This window comes from Podarcis cretensis (genome assembly GCF_951804945.1).
Source record: "Podarcis cretensis genome assembly, chromosome: 1".
Lineage (NCBI taxonomy): Eukaryota > Metazoa > Chordata > Lepidosauria > Squamata > Lacertidae > Podarcis > Podarcis cretensis.
In genome coordinates, this window is record NC_137170.1 from 132,243,202 (window position 1) to 132,264,755 (window position 21,554).

General features: G+C 43.5%; 1 protein-coding gene across 2 annotated transcripts in view; it reads left to right on the forward strand.

The window, feature by feature from the left end:
* PARD3B (par-3 family cell polarity regulator beta) overlaps positions 1 to 21,554 on the forward strand; it is a 652,714-nt gene that overhangs the window by 239,893 nt on the left and 391,267 nt on the right. For both annotated transcript variants that reach the window (XM_079976360.1, XM_079976361.1), the window contains exon 12: positions 17,957 to 18,130. In XM_079976360.1, coding sequence (XP_079832486.1) covers positions 17,957 to 18,130 — 174 coding nt within the window. The remainder of the gene's footprint in view (positions 1 to 17,956; positions 18,131 to 21,554) is intronic.

Genomic DNA, 21,554 nt, shown 5'->3' on the forward strand with positions numbered 1-21,554 from the left:
GTCACAGAGATCCATTAATCAGCAGTCTTATCTCTCGAACATTACTTGATGTATGTGCTTCAGCTTCATTCCAATCGTATGTTTCCAATTATAATTCCGAGCTGAAGCTAACCAGCACATGCTAATTGGAATCGGCGTCAGGAAGATCTGACTTCACCGAGGGCTTGTGCCAAGTGTTCGGCACCCCCATCTCTCGGATCAGGGGGTGCATTGTGAACACCGCTGGCAAGGCAGCGCCCCCCGTCTCCTGGGGGGTAGGAAGACTGCATACTTCCCATAGCAGCCCCTTAATTACCTCATATGGGTCAGAGAGATGTTATTGTCGGCCATCTTCCAACACGCCACCTGGTGGCCCCCCCAAATTGTCCAAATTCTTATGAAACAATGGTGTATAAAGGTAGGATGAGATAAGTGGGATAAGATAAGCGGTTTCTTTAAAAATTAAACCCATTGAGATGGAGGAAGCTAACCAGACTTCAGTGATAATAGACTTGGCAAAAGAGACAATAATAGATTATTCAGCCCTGCCATCTTTTAAGAATGCGATGAATCAGAATGCTTTGCAGTGAGGATTGGCTTCTCAAAATGACACCATAGAGTCCCATAATGGAAATATTTTAATTGACCTTCTGTAAATGAGTGAGGAAGAAAAACTCCAAAATTTTATTTTTAGGTTGTGTGGCAACAACTAATTTCTCCATGAATATTCAAAATCCTTACATAGAATTCTACAACATGTTCTGTTCCTGCCGCGGAAGCTTCTTAGACATCTGTTCAGAATGCATTTGTGAAGGAAGCTGACTTATGCTGAGTCAAACCCACTGGCACATCTAGTTCAATACTGTGCACACTGACTGGCAGGCACCTCCTAAAATTAGAACGTAAATGGTACCTCTTCCTCTCTGCAAAGACACCAGTGTGCACACACACGGCTGTCCCTTGACTCCAACCATCTAAAGTCCTGCAAGTTCTTTCAGTGCCAGGGATAGAACCTGGGACCTTTTCTGCATACATATGTTCATAGTCACCCACCAAACTATGGCCTGCCTACTTACTATATCAGAGGGGAGCCAGCAGTAAATCACACCACAAAAGCTGGTGTTAACTCTCTATGAGCAGAAACACGATCCATGCAAGCGTGTTAGGCCTAATCTGTCTCAGGCGTGTCAGATTGGAGGATGGGTGTGGCTAACAGATTGAGGTTGAATCCTGACAAGACAGAAGTACTGTTTTAGGGGGACAGGGGGTGGGCAGGGGTGGAGGACTCCCTAGTCCTGAATGGGGTAACTGCCCCTGAAGGACCAGGTGCGCAGAATGTGGCAGCAAGACTGGTGATTGGGAGTGGCCACCGAGACCATAATACCAGTCTTGAAAGATCTACATTGGCTCCCAGTACGTTTCCGAGCACAATTCAAAGTGTTGGTGCTGACCTTTAAAGCCCTAAACGGCCTCGGTGCAGTATACCTGAAGGAGCGTCTCCACCCCCATCATTCTTCCCAGACACTGAGGTCCAGCTCCAAGGACCTTCTGGCGGTTCCCTCACTGTGAGAAGCCAAGTTACAGGGAACCAGGCAGAGGGCCTTCTCAGTAGTGGCACCCGCCCTGTGGAACACCCTCCCACCAGATGTCAAAGAAATAAACAACTATCTGACGTTTAGAAGACATCTGAAGGCAGCCTTGTTTAGAGAAGTTTTTAATGACTTCTTAAAAATCTTTTGTTGGAAGCGCCCAGAGTGGCTGGGGAAACCCAGCCATATGGGCGGGGTATAAATAATAAATTATTATTATTATTATTATTATTATTATTATTATTATTATTATTGGTACAGCAACTCATCTCCAGTAGGTCTTGCTCCCATGAAGCAGTTTCTGAGACTGAAGCCTCCCCACAGCTGCCTTAGTCCCCTTCTCTACAAGTTTTTTTTCCCAGTCAGAGACTGTGTTTGCACATGTCTCTTCTTCAAGTCTCTTCCTGTTCTGGGAGACCAGGGGACAGGGGAGCTTGTCACAGCAGGGGAAGGGGACACCCCTGACTCTTCACCAGCCTCTGCCTCTTGGCCTCCCTCCTCCCCTGCTTCAGCTTCTGCCTCTGATTCTGAACTTCTCTCTGCCAAAGACTCTCCCAGCTCACTAAACCCTGTTACCCCCTCAGATTCCAGCACCTGCTCTTCCCAGTCTTCTGCCTCTGATCACCTATTGTTGTTCCACCATAACTCCCCAGGCTCTGAGTCTTCTTCCCTTAGTGGTTCCTCGCACCATTCCTCTGCATCCAACCAGTCCATGACATACTACTTGCGTGTTGTGAATATTGCATGCTCTTTGTATGTTTCAATTTGCCCTGCATTTTTGGAAAAACTACACAAGTAATACAAGCCTCTAGGAAGCGGGTGTGTGCGGGCAATTGTACCTCCTTTTTATGCATCTTTTACAGATACTTTCCCCCTTACCTTACTAAAGAGTTCCTCTGTTTTCTTAATTACTGGGTGGAATTATTGCAAGTTTCCGAATCTTATATCTTCTTTCTCTCTTTTTTTTTAATATTCTTTTTTATTAACTTTCATTTATCACACACACACAAAGAAAAAACAAAACCATTTAAAACAACAACTAATACAGAAAAGAAAAGATTTACATTAAATCCAATACTTATTAAATTAAATAACAGAAAAAAGTGACAAAAAAAAGCACCAAAGCAATGAAAATAAAAATAAACTGATACATTCTTTCTCATTGCATCCTTGAAAAAGCGGTTGTGGATATAATCATTTAAAAGGAATGGCACATGTTGTTATTTTTTATTACTACAAAACTTACCTGCAGAGAGTGAGAGTACCTTAGAAAATCAGTTATTGAAAATACTCACATTTTTTTTTAGAGTGACTTCCTTGAATTTTCATGTTTTCATTAAGGGATTCAAACTCTGTTTTATGCAGCAAACTGCTAAGCCACGAGGGTGCCTCCATAACAACATTCTGCCATTTAGAATTCTTTCTGTGCTGCTCTACATAGTCCCTAGGGGCAACACAGGTGGGCCCATAAACCAGCAGAAAAGCAACGAAGAGACACAATCTTTGATTGTAGAAATAAATTCACCAAGCCTATGAATTGAAATAAAGTATATTCCGTTTATGTGAGAAATTAAAAACTACTTCCCCATGTTTTTATTGAATAATTAAAATAGTATTGTGGACAAAAATGTGTGACTTGGCAGGAGTTATATCAGTTGCATAAAACTTAATTATTTCTGAGCTAAACAAATCAATAAAAGAAAGTGCTTCTGGGTTTTTCCACCATGTTGCAACGCAATTAGTATTCAACACTATTGTTTTGATTTCTAAGATTTGAATAGATGTAAACACCCAAAAATAAACAATCCCTTTCTAATTATTTAATAGTATATTGACTTTCCTAAACAGATATCATTTTTTAAAGTCAATTCCTAAAGACACCCCCCTCCGAAAGAAACGCTTTTTCATCAAATTATGTACATTTATATCCTGGTACTCTAAATAGGACAGTATATGTGTTATTGAAAATATATTAATCAAGTAATTGGCATGCATGGTGAATACGCAGTACACAGTTACCTTCATTCCCTTAAAGGGGAAAAACTGTTCAGTTTATTTCTACGAGAAAATGGGCCTTCTTTGAACATCCAAACTTTAGATCTTACTGTTGGTGTTATTTCCTACGAAGCAAAAATTTAATTTGAAATCTAGACTGTGTGGTTGTAAGTTAAGCCTTGTGGGTACATGTATTTAGAATCATAGAATCATAGAGTTGGAAGAGACCCCAAGGGCCATCGAGTCCAACCCCCTGCCAAGCAGGAAACACCATCAGAGCACTCCTGACATATGGTTGTCAAGCCTCTGCTGAAAGACCTCCAAAGAAGGAGACTCCACCACACTCCTTGGCAGCAAATTCCACTGTCAAACAGCTCTTACTGTCAGGAAGTTCTTCCTAATGTTTAGGTGGAATCTTCTTTCTTGTAGTTTGGAACCATTGCTCCATGTCCGCTTCTCTGGAGCAGCAGAAAACAACCTTTCTCCCTCCTCTATGTGACATCCTTTTATATATTTGAACATGGCTATCATATCACCCCTTAACCTCCTCTTCACCAGGCTAAACATGCCCAGCTCCCTTAGCCGTTCCTCATAAGGCATCGTTTCCAGGCCTTTGACCATTTTGGTTGCCCTCCTCTGGACACGTTCCAGTTTGTCAGTGTCCTTCTTGAACTGTGGATCTCTTTTGGATCTCTTAGCGTACAACCCAAGTGTGGCTTTGTCGATTAAGCGTGGCACCTGCATTGGGGAAACTTGGGTCCAAGTTCCTTCTCAGCCACGAAACTCAATGAGTGTCTCTTGTCACGTAAAGGTAAAGGGGCCCCTGACCATTAGGTCCAGTCGTGACCGACTCTGGGGTTGCTGCGCTCATCTCGCTTTATTGGCCGAGGGAGCCGGCATACAGCTTCCGGGTCATGTGGCCAGCATGGCAAACCAGAGCAGCACACGGAAACGCCGTTTACCTTCCTGCCAGAGCAGTACCTATTTATCTACTTGCACTGATGTGCTTTCGAACTGCTAGGTAGGCAGGAGCAGGGACCGAGCAACGGGAGCTCACCCCGTCGCAGGGATTCGAACTGTCGACCTTCTGATCGGCAAGTCCTAGGCTCTGTGGTTTAACACAGAGTGCCATCTGTGTCCCACAGCACCACCGCGTCCCTCATGGGAGTCTACTCCACTGTTAAACAGCTCTCATTCTCATAAAGTTATTCCTGATGTTTAGTCAGAATTTCCTTTTTTTTTGTAACTTGAATACATTGGTTCAGGCCCTAGCTTCCAGAGCAGGAGAAAACAAGCTTGCTTCATCTTCCATCTGGCAGCCCTTTGGATACTGGAAAATGACTATCATATCTCCTTTCAGTCTCCTCTTTCCCCCTCTAACTCCTTCAGCTGTTCCTCATAGGTCTTGATTCCCAGACCCTTGATCATCTTGGTCACTGTTGTCTGTACACGTTCCAGCTTGTCAATATCCTTCTTATACATATGAAAGATCACGTACAAATCGGTACAAAAGAAAACATCACAGCACCAGCCCTTTCCTTAAAAGTAAGCGGCCCTAATAGAGAATGAAGTCTCAAAGGGCTAATTGCAGCAAGCTGCTGATTTTGTAGGTTCACCCTATCTGTGCTGAAAAACAGGAGGAATAACATTGCAAGAAAATAGAATAACAATCATAGAAAGCCTGAATGAATGGTGTGAAATATATTCCGTAATGGAATAGAAGGTTCATATTTCTACCAAACTTACCAAATATTCATGAATGTTGCCAGATATCCTCCTATTTAGTCAAAATGTGCCAACTATGAGATTATTTGGTCATATAAATCACAAACGGATATACATGCTAGCCTTGTATATTGTATACATCAGGGGTCAACAGACTTTTTCAGCAGGGGGCCGGTCCACTGTCCCTCAGACCTTGTGGGAGGCCGGATTATATATTTAGCAAAATATATATGATGCAAAAGCTCCACGAGCCCCAGTGGCTGCTTACCTGTGTCTTGCGAGTGGTAGGGGCTAGTGGCGGCGGCGGTGGCGGGATGATGAGCAGTGCACGAAAGGGCTCCGGAGAGGCGCTGCTTAAAATGATGGTCACTTCAGCGCTGCTGCTGATGGCACCAACAAAGCCCAGCCCCCTTCCTCCTGCAGGCAGGGCAGGGAGAAGCCAGGAGGAGGGAGGGAGGGAGGGAGGAGGTGGCGGCGGAGGTGCTGTGTGAGGGAGAGGGAAAGAACGCGTGCACTGGCGATCCACGCGGCAATTACCGGACCGTCCGCAGGCCAGATCCAGAAGGCAATTGGGCCTGATCCGGCCCGCGGGCCTTGGTTTTCCGACCCATGGTATACACTTTTAAGTGAGGTTTCTTTTGCCTCCCTTTTAGCACATAGTTGGCAATATTGAAAGAACAGGATTCATTCTGACATGGAGTTAATCTTTTAAAGAACACAAAGCTTTAGTGATTATTGAAGGACTCCTGTTTTTACATTAGATAATTGTGTCTTCATTTCAATTGTTTAGTTGCATTATACCTCTTCCCCTCTGCCTGCCCATACAATACAATCAGGTTCTTGGGCTTGAATCTATTTATTTATTCCAATTGATTTTTGTAGGCAGTGTATGAATTGGAAGAGGTCACATTTATCTATGAGTTCTGATCCACCCTGACCTCCACTCCATTAAAGGAAAACACCCCAACCCCCTCCAGTTTGGACACTATTGACTACCATGCTGAATGTGGGAGGGCAAGGACAGAGAAGAGACACACAAACTGATGCTTCAATACAGTTTTAATACAGTCGACCCGCAACATGCACACATTTTAACATTTCCCAAGCCATTTCAAGTTTACCTGGAGAAAAACAGCGCAGAAAGAGCTTTCATGCTCTCAGACTTGTTTACTGGGCTCTTGAAGGCTCTCACTAGATGCCAGATGGTCTTGTGAGATCTCCGAAGAGCCTTGCAGAGCCCACTAAGCAAGTCGGAGAGCTGGCTTTGACTATACACGATTTCGCCTTTCCATTCTATCTCCAGAAGGTAACAAACGCAGAAATTGCAAGTCAACTTCACTTTTTCCCTGGTCCTCTACATATATTGTGTAATAAGCCCCTAGAAGCTGTCATAGCATGCATTTTTTGGGGGGGGCGGGGAGCTAATGCCTTTGGGGAGAAAAAGGCAATAAAAGTCAAAATTCTATTCATCTTTTTAAAAATAGTTCAGGGTGATTTTTTTTTTTTTTTTTTTTTTGCTTTTTGTGGCAGAGTTCTACCTTGCACAGCACTAGCTTTTACTTAAAAATTTGAATTAGGTACACTGAATTGAATTGATGCTTTTGAATTATGGTGCTGGAGGAGACTCTTGAGAGTCCCATGGACTGCAAGAAGATCAAACCGATCCATTCTTAAGGAAATCAGCCCTGAGTGCTCACTGGAAGGACAGATCCTGAAGCTGAGGCTCCAATACTTTGGCCACCTCTTGAGAAAAGAAGACTCCCTGGAAAAGACCCTGATGTTGGGAAAGATGGAGGGCACAAGGAGAAGGGGACGACAGAGGATGAGATGGTTGGATGGTGTTCTCGAAGCTACCAGCATGAGTTTGACCAAACTGCAGGAGGCAGTGGAAGACAGGAGTGCCTGGCGTGCTCTGGTCCATGGGGTCACGAAGAGTCGGACACGACTAAATGACTAAACAACAACAACAACATTAGAAACAACATGAATAGGGGAGTGCAGATGTTTGGGTGGATATGCACATCTGTAGATGTGAGATTTTTATCTATCTGCATTCAGGCATTCATGCTTTCCAACCTTAAAACTGGGCTTCCCATTCTTAGCATGAAATTCATAAAATATCTTTAATTTTTCCTTGCTGCTCTTGATTTTATGCGTTTCCTCCTTTAAATACATTTTGCTCCTTCCTAGAGCTGCAAATGTTGTTTGCTTCAGGGTATACATTGAATTTAAGTGAACCGAAGTTCGGCTGTGAAACTGTAACATATAAAATCATTATTTTTTGTAAGGATAGTCCCTTTACAGATAGCTTGTGATAAGCGAGAGGAGAGAATGTGAGTGTGAAGCTAGTCTAATAAATGAGTTTCAGAAATGCCTTGGGATAGCATCCAGGAAAGAGGTTAATACTAAAGCAAATTCAATTCCCCCCCCCCCCCACTGTAATATTGTACTAGAAATACTGTTCTTAGTTATAAAGGGGAATTGACTGCTCTGTAAAATGACAGTATTAGATCCTTAGAAATTGCAGGAAATGACTTAAACAGCACTGGGAATCTTCGCCCACTCTATTGAAGAAACAGTGCTCAAAATGCTGACTATCTATAAGGATCAGGGAGTCCATTAAGTTCACCCTTTTTAGAAGTGAGAACTCAGAAGTAGAGACGTTTGTTCAAGCTGTAGCCTCTATGGTATTGGTGAGCTTCTACTTGCAGCCTTTGCAATCTCTCCTTGAGGTGTCTTGTAAACCAGTAATGAGCAGAAGTTAGATCAGGATCTGCTAGTAGATCTCTGAGTGATTTGAAGTAGATTGATGGGGATCATAGTTCCGTTTTTTAAAAGAAATTACGTGTCAAGAATTAATCCCCCTACCCACCAGTTCCTCTAAACTAGGCACGTCCAACTTCCAAGAGACTGTGATCTACTCCCAGTATAAAAAAACTGGCTGTGAACTACCCAATGCCAGGAATGAGAAGTGAACAAAGTGTTGAACTTTTTTGGGAAGGGGGATGCCCCAGAGTTGTTGAGCTTTTGGGGGGATCATTAAAGATCACACAGGCAATCACTTTCCTTAATACCACAATCAACCAGGGACACACCCGCGATTGACCGGTAGATCGTGATCAACCTTTTGGACATGCCTGCTCTAGATCATGGTGCTGAAGTGGAAAAAGCTGGGTAGGTTGGAAAACCAGGGAGAATATTTTTATTTTATTGATTCTGTAGTAAAATAACATTGACCTGTTCCAACAAAACTTGTAGAGTGTTACATGCTTATATCAGTCACCTATAAGTAGAAGAATTGAACAGGGACACTATCGGGTAACTGAGTCACTGCCCGCATTGCCAAGGCTTCAACTGCCAATGACATAGCTTCTCCATAAGTACGTGTGAGTGGCTGGAGGTGGTATTATTGCCATATCTGATACATGGGGACCATGCCTTGTCAAAATGACGGTGTTTTGTCGGACCTCTAGCAACCCTTCTATGTTGTGTGAGTTGCTCTGAAAGAACTAGATCCCAAACTTTCCCTTGCCATCCAGTCAGAAGCATACCTTGGAGTCTTTTCAGATGGAGAGGTGATCTCTAAACAGGCAGCAGTAAACTGCATGACAACTTGTCCTTATGTATAAGGGGAGGGTCGAGACTGGCGCCTAGTGGCAGAAGGGCCAGAGCAGGGTTTTAGTTTGATGGTCCACCCAATAATATTGGGAGCAACATTGGAAATGTGTCACTGAAACCCAGTAAGCTTTTTGCACTCCCACCATAAATGTATGATATGTATGGTAACCTCAGGGTTAGATTTATGATATGTATGGTAACCTCGGGGTTAGATTACTGCAATGCATTATGTGTAGGGCTGTCTCTGAAGATGGTTCAGAAACTTCAGCTAGTGCAGAATTCAGTGGCCAGGTTGCTCACAGGAGCAAGACGGTCTGAGGATATTACACCGATCCTGGTCCGACTGCACTGGCTACCAATTAGTTTCCAGGCCCAAATCAAAGTGCTGGTTTTGACCTATAAAGCCTTAAACAGCTCAGGACCACAATACCTCAAGGACTGCTCTTTCCATACCCGGACCCAGAGATCATCTTCTGAGGCCCTTCTTCGTGTGCCTCCTCCTTGAGATGTCTGGAGGGTGGTAACATGAGAACGGGCCTTCTCTACAGTGGCTCCCCGTCTGTGGAATGCTCTCCCCAGGAAAGTTCACCTGGCGCCTTCATTATACACCTTTAGGTGCCAGGCAAAATGTTCCTTTTTAACCAGGCCTTTGGTTGACTTGATTGACAACCTATCCCCTTTTAAAATGTGGGGATTTTGGGGGGTGTTATTGGTTGTTGTTTTTATTTTGATTATGTATTTTGTGGTTTTATATTTTGGTTTTATTCTGTAACCGCCCTGAGGCCTCCAGGTATAGGGTGGTATATAAATTCAAATGATGATGATGATGAAGAAGGTCTTCTTATAGTCCCGCCAGCATTGGGATGAAGTCACAGAAGTTATATAAGAGTGCTTGACCAGGGTCCACTGCTAGCGAAACACTGTACCTTCAACACTGGACTCTGGCTGAAATGCTCTTTATAGGAGACTGGCATTCCATGGCCCTTTGCTGGTATAATAATATTGAGCTAATAATATACCATAGTGAAGTTTCAGTTTGAAAGGGGACCCAAAAACCCCTTTTTTTCTTTCTCAAAGGGAGCATTTCTAAAATGCATTAACTTGAGCTGTTGAGCAAATGCATAACAAGAACACAGCTGTATAAACAAAGCTCTCTCCTTTATCAGTCACGGCAATGGATGACCTTGGCTATTCCAGTGGAGTAGGGATGACATGTCTGGGTCTTATCTTATCACACTCTGACGCACAGACCTAGTCCGGGAACAACACCAGAGTGTGTTCTTGGAGTTGGTGACCTCTTGCTCCAAGATAAAGAGTATAGGAACAGGAATACCCTTTTATGGTCAGAAGTACAGGAAGGAAAACCCTATTATGGTTAAGAGTACCGGAGCAGGAACATCTGTGATATCAACCTGCATGTACAAGCTGCCGTGCCTGGATTCCTGGGGAAGGGGGGAAGAGGGTGCCTGGAGGATATATATACTGCATGAAATCTCTCATTTCTTTGGACTTGCTGTGGACTCACCACGCAAGTGCCTTTCTGCTTCTCCGGAGAGCAGAAATAAAGAACTCTTTCTCTGAACCAACCCTCGGTGTCATCTGACTTCCTTCCTCCCGTCCGGGAGCAACGCAGAGCCCACCAATCGGTAAAGTCTAATAAGGCTACAATAGTTTATTGAACTGTGAATGAACAATGTGCCAACATCCGCACCCTTCACCATTCTCTTCTTCCCTTGCATGTTTCATTTTGGTGCCTTTATCCTGGCCTGTTAATTCACAAGACCTCTTTGTGGTCCTATAAACTATGGTTATTGGACCAGCATTATTACAGTTCTCACCTAAGCGCCAAGCTCCAGCTTTCCTGACTTGCAAAAAATACAAGATCAGCACACCCCAGCGTATCCCGTCGTCTGCTCCGAATGGAGAGAGACACCCATCTACTTGTCCTTAATTTGTAGGACAGACATTCCAAGCTCCATTCGAACAAATCTTCCATAGGTTTGAAGATACTTTTAAGGACTCTGAAGCGACACTAAAATGGCTAGAGCGGACTGTTAACAAAAGAAGGGAGCTTTGTGCTCGCAAAAAGTGGAAGAGCTATTCAAAACCTCCATGAAAAAAGATCACAACAATAAAATACTCATTCTTTCCTTCAGCCATTGAAATGAATGATTTCTTTGGTGAGGATTTTATTAGAATACAAAAGATGATGAATACCGTGTCTAATGCCTGCTCTGTGCTTCTTTAATAGAAAGTGGGGGGGGGGGCTTATCCGTTACAGATCACATCCTCTAGGTGAATTCCTGCCATCATTGTCACAGGGCACACTTCCTTTGACTTTGGCCTAGAAACGTTCTTACTGATTCTTCGCCTCCCCAGTATTTAATTATCTCTGTCGCTTCTTTCATGCAGTATATTTACATAAAGGATGTGGAGTGGCAGATTTAAAAGGAGAAACCGGGGGGGGGGGTCCAAATAAAGATTGCATCATATATCTTACTATGAAACCATCACAGTGGAAAATGATTTCTGCTTGTGTGCCGCTGTGTGAACAATTTAAGACTAAGATTTGTGTGTCTAACTTTGAGTGGCCCAAGTGGCCCAAGTATTTTAAAGAGCTCTTCTCTCATTGTTTGCCGACTCTAAGCAGGGGACAGCATCTTAAAAAGCAGAGACATCACCTTGCCAACAAAGGTCCGTATAGTTAAAGCCATGGTTTTCCCATTAGTGATGTATGGAAGTGAGAGCTGGACCATCAAGAAGGCTGATCGCCGAAGAATTGATGCTTTTGAATTATGGTGCTGGAGGAGACTCTTGAGAGTCCCATGGACTGCAAGAAGATCAACCCTATCCATTCTTAAGGAAATCAGCCCTGAGTGCTCACTGGAAGGACAGATCGTGAAGTTGAGGCTCTAATACTTTGGCCACCTCATAAGAAGACTCCCTGGAAAAGACCCTGATGTTGGGAAAGATGGAGGGCACAAGGAGAAGGGGATGACAGAGGACGAGATGGTTGGACAGTGTTCTCGAAGCTACAAATATGAGCCTGACCAAACTGCGGGAGGCAGTGGAAGACAGGAGTGCCTGGCGTGCTCTGGTCCATGGCGTCACGAAGAGTCGGACACGACTAAAAGACTAAACAACAAGCAGGGGAGGTTCTGCTCATACTGCTGTCAGTCAAAGTGGCATGTAATACAGTGGTACCTTGGTTCTCAAATTTAATCTTTCCCGGAAGTCCGTTCCAAAACTAAAGCATTCCAAAACCAAACACTTTTTTTAATGCTGCATTGACAGATGTGTCCCCCATGTGGTGCACATTGTACCTTGTTCCTTTCTCATTGGCCAAGTATCACTTTGGGCAGGGAAATTAAACCTGTGCAAGACATTGCAGTAAATAAGATATTTGAGGTTGCTTCCCACCCTCCCTGTTCTTCACTGAAACATGCACACAGTTCTGTGCTTGCAAAAAATAAGGTGGTCTTGCTGTCTTCAGTCCAAACTTCCAAAAGATATTTCCCCTTAAAACCATATGACAACTAATTTTTTTTGTTAGAGCGTTTATTAATTTTCCAATAAAAACATCCAATTAACATTCAAATCATAATCACAATCCAATTAAAATAAAAAAACTAAAATAAAAAAATCCAATTGTCTTCCGATTTAGTTCTGATTTTGCGGCTTCCCACGGCCTGAACTTCAAAGCAACTCCGAAATCTCAGTCATGGCCAACTCTGGGGTAGCAGCACTCATCTCGCTTTATTGGCCAAGGAAGCTGGCGTACAGCTTGCAGGTCATGTGGCCAGCATTACTAAGCCGCTTCTGGCAAACCAGAGCAGCGTACAGAAACGCCGTTTACCTTCCCGCCGGAGCGGTACCTATTTATCTACTTGCACTTGCTTTGGAACTACTAGGTTGGCAGGAGCTGGGACCCAGCAACAGGAGCTGACCCTGTTGCAGGGATTCGAACTGCTGACCTTCTGATCAGCAAGTCCTAGGCTCTGTGGTTTAACCCACAGCGCCACCCGCGTCCCTCTATTGCATACACATGCAGCCACACAAATGAAGAATCTTCCTGTCTTCTCCCTCTCTCTTCCCCATAACCAATCACCAATCCCCCTTTGGGGGAGAAAGTGGTAAAAGTACTGCAATGGAACAATGGCCAAGTGTTCCTGGATAACTCTTGTTACCTGGATCAATCTGAGTTCAAGTGTGGTTTTGGGCAGTGCTTTTTTCTGGGGGGATGCAGGCAGACGCATACCCCTAAACATTTTGTGAATCTTTGTACTGTACTTTTGTCCATTTACTGTACAGGGGAACCTTGGTTCTCAAACTTAATCCATTCCGGAAGTCTGTTCCAGAACCAAAGCGTTCCAAAACCAAGGCAAGCCATAGAAAGTAATGCAGAATGGATTAATCCGTACCAGACTTTCAAAAACAACCCCTAAACCAGCAATTTAACATAAATTTTATTTTCTAACGAGACCATTGATCCATCAAATGAAGGCAATAATCAATGCACTGTACTATAAAATAAATAAGACAGTATATAAAAAAAAATTTTCCCTTACCTGCACTGATGATAGTCATTGCGTGGATATTCCCGCCCCCTCCCAGATGGAGTAAATAAAGACACCGGACACCAGAAATTTAGGTTAATGGGCGAAAAATGGCCACAACTTTATTGATTACAGGTAAGAGCGGTATTGGCTTAGGCATTGGCCCTAACAGACTATCCGGTCTAACCGGGAAGGGTTAAACACCAGCAGGGGGAGCCCCCGAGATGCACATCCCTAGGCGCTCCCCGAGGGGTTACCGCTCGGGAGCGCGCTTTAGGCCCTAGCCTCCGTAGGTTTCGGACGAGGCGACGCCCCTCGGAGTCCTTTAACGAACTACCCTTCAAGATTTGGGGGAGGTGATGGCGTTCCTCCCCCCCCCCGATCTCATTTGCATGACAATACCCCGGCCAATGCCTAACCGCCAAGACCAAGGAGTTGTGACGTTGCTACGAGGTAGGCGAAAAAACCAAGTGGCTTCAAAATTCCAGCCAATTAGCCAAATGGAAAAACTCCTACCAGGCCCCTTGCGGCGACCAGCCGAAGCCCATAGCAAAGTCCGAATGCCAAACCTAAAGGGCGGGTGGGTGGGAAATCGCAGCTGCTGTAGAGGAGGGAAAGGGGCGAGCCAGGGGCTGCCCCGACCTTAAGTGCCCCTAGCTCGGCCCGCCCCTGCCGCCAGCCGATTGGCTGACGCTGCAGGAGATGAATAGTAATGGGAATTCCCTGATCCTGCGGGGCTGGAGCCAGCCCCGCGAGAGTGTGGGCGGGGTCGTGAGCCCGCAACACCCCCCCCCCTAAATTCGGGAGTGGCTTTGTATGGATGGGAGGTTTTTATCCATTTCCGCAGTCACACAATCAGTCAATCAATCAATCAGTAGCTAAACAGTCACAAATACAAATTAACTGAAAATGTCTCAAAAACAAAAGCACAAAATAAATAGCAATAGTTCCAGAAGTCTGTTTGACTTCCGCAATGTTTGAAAACCAAGGCGCAGCTTCTGATTGGTCCAGGTGCCCCAGAAACAGTAGCTGACAACCGCATTGGACATTTGGCTTCTGAAAAAGGTTCGAAAATTGGAACACTTCTGAGTTTTCGGCATTTGCGTACCAAGGCATTTGAGAACCAAGCTACCACTATACAGCAGCACTATACAGATTTTTGCCACATCCCAGATGTAAAATTCCCTTCCCAGAGATGTCTGCCCCTGTGCTAGTGGTCTTTCAGCACCAATTGAGAGAAAAAAAAACCCTTTTCCTTCAGGTTCTTGTGAGCTGAAGGTATTGCCTGGAACCCAACAGTTGGATGGGTTGCTTCTGCAATATAGAATTGTTTGTCATTGTAATATATTTTATATGATGTTTTATTGTTTTGATACAGCTGTTTGATCTGTGTCTTTTTATTGAATTGTTTTTGTAACCTGCCCTGGGATCCTAACAAATGGAAGGAGGGGTTTAAGAAATGAAGGTTGGGGGGAAATTATGGTAAATAATAACACTGAAAAGAATAGCAACACAATTGTCCAAACTTACTGACCCAAAGGAAATTGGGAAAAGGAACAATTGCAAAAAGGAAAAGGAACAATGGGCTTCTCCCGGAGAAGCCCATTACAATGCAACCTTATAGTGTATATCGTCCAACAATTTAAAATAGATTCATTTAACACCTTTTTGCTGCTAAAATAAAATTAGGTGTGATAGTGTTGCTACCAAAGTAATTGTGGACACTTAAGTTTAATGGAGTAGATACTTTAAAAATCTTTTAAATATTAAATATTTAAAATATTAAATATTTAGGTTTTAATTTTTTATGTGATGATATGTTGAATTGTTGGTAATGTTAATTCTGACACATTTGCATCATATTTGTGTCTAGTATGTATATTTATATAAATGTTTCTACATTTGTATTTTTACAAGCAAAAATAAAAGAAAATACAAATTTCAATACGTGATACTCCAGAAGCTAATTCAACTTTACCGTCATGACGTGTCTATGAAACCATTGCTGACATGTAAATTTTTCAGCACTTTAAAAAGCAGAATGTTAATGTGAATATATTTTGTGTTGTTGTGACTTAAAAATGTACGTTGTGTATAAAGAAATAGTGACAATACAAGGTTGTCAAAATGTTTATAAATGTTCCCAGTTGTGTCCAAGTTTGAGATTCCGGTTGTGAAGGATGTTGCACCACTCATGAAACATTTTGTTACATAGATTAGAACTCTTTTGTTTACTAGAAGTTTCCATCTCTGGTCTTACTAATTTGGTTTATTCCCCTCCCCATCCTGTTCATAACCCATTTTTTCCTTTCTTCATCGGTTGTGCGGTAGTGCTCATTGTTCTTGTAACAGCTTTCATCACTAGTTATAAGGAGAAAATGCTTAGTTAGACCTAGCATCAATGTAACACAAATACATTGAATGCTTTTAACGATGGGGGTATCTGAATTGCAAATATACATATTATGGACCACTAAGATATATGAGAAATGTAAGCAACCCTGACGAGTGCTTATAGAAAACTCTTAATGAGGTTATGATTGAATCAAATTCACTGTAAGCAGCCTAATGGTTTTTCAATTCTGCTTCCTCTACTGTGGGTCTCTTTTTTTTACCGCAAACCCTTTCAGCCCATATTAGGTTTCTTCAGGTTTATGGCATCAACATGAATAATTTGAACTAAGATGTCTCTCAGATAAGAAAAACCACTTCCTTAATAAAGAAGTACTACCCATATCTCTATGATTGAGAGAAATGTTGTATACTGTAGGGCATATGAATCAGCGGCGGGCACTGGATCTTGAAATGACTTGCATGGCACGCTTCCATTTACTTCACTTTTCCTTGCTATCCTAAAGAAACCTGTGGCTTCAGTACCACAAATCTCCACGTGAGATGCGGCAAATAGATTGAGAATGCACTTGGCGCTTCATCATGGTTGTACCATCTGTCTTACGGCAGGAATGGGGAATCTGTTGCCATCCAGATGTTGGTGAACTTCAACTCTCATCAGGATGGCTAATGGTCAAGGATGATGGAAGCTGTAGCTCAGTAACTTCTGGACACCCTTGTCCCCTGGTGTATTGTGGATCGCCACTCAAAATCTGGTTGGTGGTCAGAGATTTACCGTATTTTCCGCTCTATAGGACGCACCGGATCATAGAAGGGGGAGAACAGGGGGGGGGAATCTCCCCCTCTCTGTTCAGCGCCCCTTCAGCGAAGCGGCAGGAGAAACGGAGCCCCTTCCATTTCTCCTCCCGCTTCGCTGAAGGGGCGTTGCACAAAGAGGGAAAACTGTGCAGCGCCTCTCCAGCGAAGCGAAGCCTGGAGAGCAAGAGGGATTGGTGTGCACTGACCCCTCTCGCTCTCCAGGCTTCAGGCAGCTATCCGCAAGCCTTCGGAGCACGGAGGGACCTCCTGCTGCGCTCCGAAGGCTTGCGGATAGCTGCCTGAAGCCCCCTGTACTCCGGTGGCTTCAGGCAGCTTCAGCGAAAGCAACGCGAAGCCTCCGGAGCGCGGGGGGAGCTCTCCCTCTGCGCTTCGGAGGCTTCGCGTTGCTATCGCTGAAGCCAAGGAGCCTGCATTCGCTCCATAGGACGCACATACATTTCCCCTTCATTTTTGGAGGGGAAAAAGTACATCCTATAGAGCGAAAAATACAGTATTTATTTATTAATGGCAAATTAAAATCCAAATATTGCCTTAGACCTGTGCAAGTCTTCTCGGTCTGCATTGACGCTCTTCCATTTTTCTTCAGCTTCTCGTATTGTGTCGGGCCAATTGCGACGTTTTTGACGGGTTTTTGGCACAGCTTGTTGGGTTCAGAATGGGGCTCCTGCAGTGCACCCAGAATATGCTGAGTGGTCCATTGAATGGCCTGTACATTTTTACTAGTTCAGACTTAGTATCCAATGTAAGGAGCAGATTTTGGAGGAAGCTGGTTCTGTTAACAACAACAACAATCTGCTAAACCTGTCTTTAGTGTCTTCTCTCTGATAAGATTTGCCCCCACGCTTTGAAGTAGCCAGTAACAAAGAGGACATTTTTGTCTTCCCTATGCATTCACCTCTTTCATAATATGTTTCCCAGGTCATAAACATGAATAATTTTTAAAACAAATATTTGTCAGTTTGTGCTTTAATACTGGACAAATCACATGCAAAACTTGCAAGGGTTCGTCTTCCTATCTTTAAAAAGCAAATACAGTGGTACCTCAGGTTACATACGCTTCAGGTTACAGACTCCACTAACCCAGAAATAGTGCCTCGGGTTAATAACTCTGCTTTAGGATAAGAACAGAAATTGTGCTTTGACGGCACAGCAGCAGCAGGAGGCCCCATTAGCGAAAGTAGTGTTTCAGGTTAAGAACAGTTTCAGGTTAAGAACAGACCTCCAGAATGAATTAAATTCTTAACCCGAGGTACCACTGTACTTTTCCGTTTATCACTATCTGGGATTTTTCACTTTATTATGTTTTGTATCCTTCCCTTGCAGGATGGACGGCTGCGAATAAATGACCAGCTGATTGCAGTGAATGGGGAATCCCTGCTTGGAAAATCCAACCATGAAGCTATGGAGACCTTGAGGCGTTCTATGTCCATGGAAGGAAACATTCGTGGGATGATCCAGCTAGTGGTTCTCAGAAGGCTGGACAGGCAAACAGAAGCAGTATGCAAAGCATTTGCCTCTGTTTATGCATTTATGGGAGATGTGTCCATCATTACAGTGGTGCCCCGCAAGACGAATGCCTCGCAAGACGGAAAACCCGCTAGACGAAAGGGTTTTCCGTTTTGGAGGCGCTTCGCAAAACGAATTCCCCTATGGGCTTGCTTCGCAAGACGAAAATGTCTTGCGAGTTTTTCCGACTTTTTTCCCCTCCCCCCCCCCTTTTTCTAAGCCGCTAAGCCGCTTATCTGCTTATCCGCTAAGCTGATAAGCCGCTAAAATCCGCTATAAGCCGCTAATAGCTCTAATCCGCTAAGCCGTCAATGGGCTTGCTTCGCAAGACGAAAAAACCGCTAGACGAAGAGACTCGCGGAACGGATTAATTTCGTCTTGCGAGGCACCACTGTATATAACAGTCGCTATGAGGAGAGGGGGCTGATTCAGTTGACATTGCTATTTTTTTCCTTTGAAAATTCCTTTGGAATATTATTACAAAATCCTCTTAGAACAAGAGCAATCAGTATTGACATTGGGTGCATAATAATAATAATAATAATAATAATAATAATAATAATAATAATAATTTATTATTTATACCCCGTCCATCTATTGACATTGGGTGCATAATAATAATAATAATAATAATAATAATAATAATAATAATAATAATAATTTATACCCCGCCCATCTGACTGGGTCTCCCCAGCCACTCTGGGCGGCTTCCAACCAAATATCAAAAAGAATACAGCGTCAGACATTAAAAACGTCCCTAAACAGGGCCGCCTTCAGGTGTCTTTTAAAAGTAAAATAGTTGTTTATTGCCTTGACATCTGCTGGGAGGGTGTTCCACAGGGCAGGCACTACTACCGAGAAGCATAATACTAAGGCATAGTTTGTTATAACCATGGTTTGTTCAAAGAGCAAGTGACTAGCTTGCAGGTGGCCCAAGAAACAGTGTCTGGCTTCTTCTAATGTTGGATTGTCTCCTCCATAAATATCTGGCTCCTACCCCCCCCCCCCAAATTGTGGTGGTTAAGGACTGGCACTGTCTTAATATATTACCAGTTCTCCTATCATTGGCCAGCTGCAGAAACCATCCCCTTCTCTAGCTCTTTGGGGACTCTTATCAACTCCAGTCTATTAATTCAATACATTGTCCTGTATACAGGATGGAACTTGGGGTATGAATGGTTTCAGAAAATAATTTACAAATTGTGAGAGGAGCTCCAGAATACAATTGCAACCCAAAATGATTGGGCGACCAAAGGAGGTGTTCTCCATTTAAGGGATGCGAGTGATGCTGTGGTCTAAACCGCTGAGCCTCTTCAACTTGCCGATCAGAAGGTCGGCGGTTCGAATCCCCGCAACAGGGTGAGCTCCCGTTGCTCTGTCCCAGCTCCTGCACACCTAGCAGTTCAAAAGCACGTCAAAGTGCAAGTAGATAAATAGGTACAATTCCAGCAGGAAGGTAAACGGCGTTTCCGTGTGATGCTCTGGTTTCACCAGAAGCGGCTTAGTCATGACCCGGAAAAACTGTCTGCGGACAAATGCTGGCTCCCTCAGCTTGAAAGTAAGATGAGCGCTGCACCCCATAGTCACCTTTGACTGGACTTAACTGTCCAGGGGTCCTTTACCTTTTACCCTTCTCCATTTATGAATTTTTAGGCAAACAACCACCACTAAATTTATTGAAGTCTACCTGTTTTTGCAATAACTAAGCACTGTTGTTTAATGGGGGAGCAGGAAATCTTACGCTTTACTCCATTTACCAAAATGTTTATATTTGAATAATAGTATAAAAAAATTGTCCAGTAGCACCTTAGAGACCAACTGTTTGTTCTGTGTATATTGGAGAAACAGGACGAAATAGCACATAGGGACATTTGTAATTCTTATTTACTGTAGTGCAATGACAGGGGCTGTTCATGCAGAAGAATGGACATAAGCGACTCTATATCAGAATTAAAAATGAAAACAACTGTACCTTTGATGTATAGTTGTGTTCAATTTTTATCAACAAATTAGGGTCCTGTTGGTCTTCTGAAACAGGATCAATGGCCTTCACTTACATTTTTTTTTCTTCAGATTTACCAATACCCCACAGTTGAATATCCTATTGAAATCCTGTACTAAAAGCTGTTTGAGTCCCCCCCCCCCAAAAAAAAAAAAAATTATGGCTATGTACGTACGAAATGCACCCACACTTCTAGCACGTTCTTTTTGAAGAATATACAACCGGCTTTTTATTGAATCAAACTCATTTTAAACAGAAATTAATTTTTATAGGATGTGCTTGCAGTTCAATTGTAATTCCATTTGCGGCTGAAGACTATAGCGAAATGGGGCATGACCCTTTCCCTTTTCACTTACCTGAACTACCTCCCTCCCTGCTGCATCCCAGCTTAGTACAGCAGGATATGTTTAAAAATCCATTATTTTCTTATTGGCTGGGACACTAATGGAACCTTTTCATGACAGCTCTGTTTCACTAGATGAATGCTCTCTAATTAGGCAGCGCACTGATCAGTTGTTGAGCTATTGATTCTGTTGTTTATCAGAGAGCTAGAAAAGCAGATTTTCCAACACCACCACCACCACCACAGTTGCCATTAATTTACAGCTGCCTCTCCTATAAGGTATCTGTGTTTAGTAATAGTTTGCCCCTGTGATGTATTCAGAATTCTCCATATAAGAGAATTTTGGAGTTGTATGGTAAAGGTTTGAGTACAGAACCTGCTTTCAAAGAAAAAGTTGTTTTTTGGGGTGTCGGGTGGAATTCAGTGCCACTCTGAGATGAACACTCCATCTGCACAAGCAATTGTAACTTGCCCCATAGAATGATTCCCCTCCCCGAGCACTGTTCTGGGGGTTCTCTTAAATCCCCTGGAACCAATTTGGGGGGATGTGGTGGGAAGGAGGTGGGAAGCCCCGTGTCAGCAATAAATCAAAATGGCGTCAGTGCAATTCCCGTATTTTTCCATGTATAAGACGCCCCCATGTATTTTGGAGGACACCCCCTCAGCACTACCCGTGTATAAGACAAGCCCCAATTTTAAACCTATTTTCTTTTGTTAAAAAACCTAGTCTTATACACAGAAAAATACGGTAACTCTTTCTTCAAGGAAACCAGGTCTGCTCAGGAGGCCAGGTCTCATGAGCACAGCAACTCATCCCGGTAGTTTTTGCGCCTTTCAGGAAGTTGTGGGGACAGAAGATGCCTGCCTTCCCACAGTTGTCTAAGTCTCTACCCTACTGATCTGTCCTTCCCAAATCTGAGATTTTGCCTCCTTGCCTGTCTTTGCTCTGCCCTCTTCATATCACTGTGGGTTCTGGGAGACCAGCGGGGAGAGGAGCTGGTCGCAGCAGGAGGGGGAGACCCCTTGGCTTCTTCAGCAGTCTGCCTCTTCGACCTCCTGCTCTCCAGCTT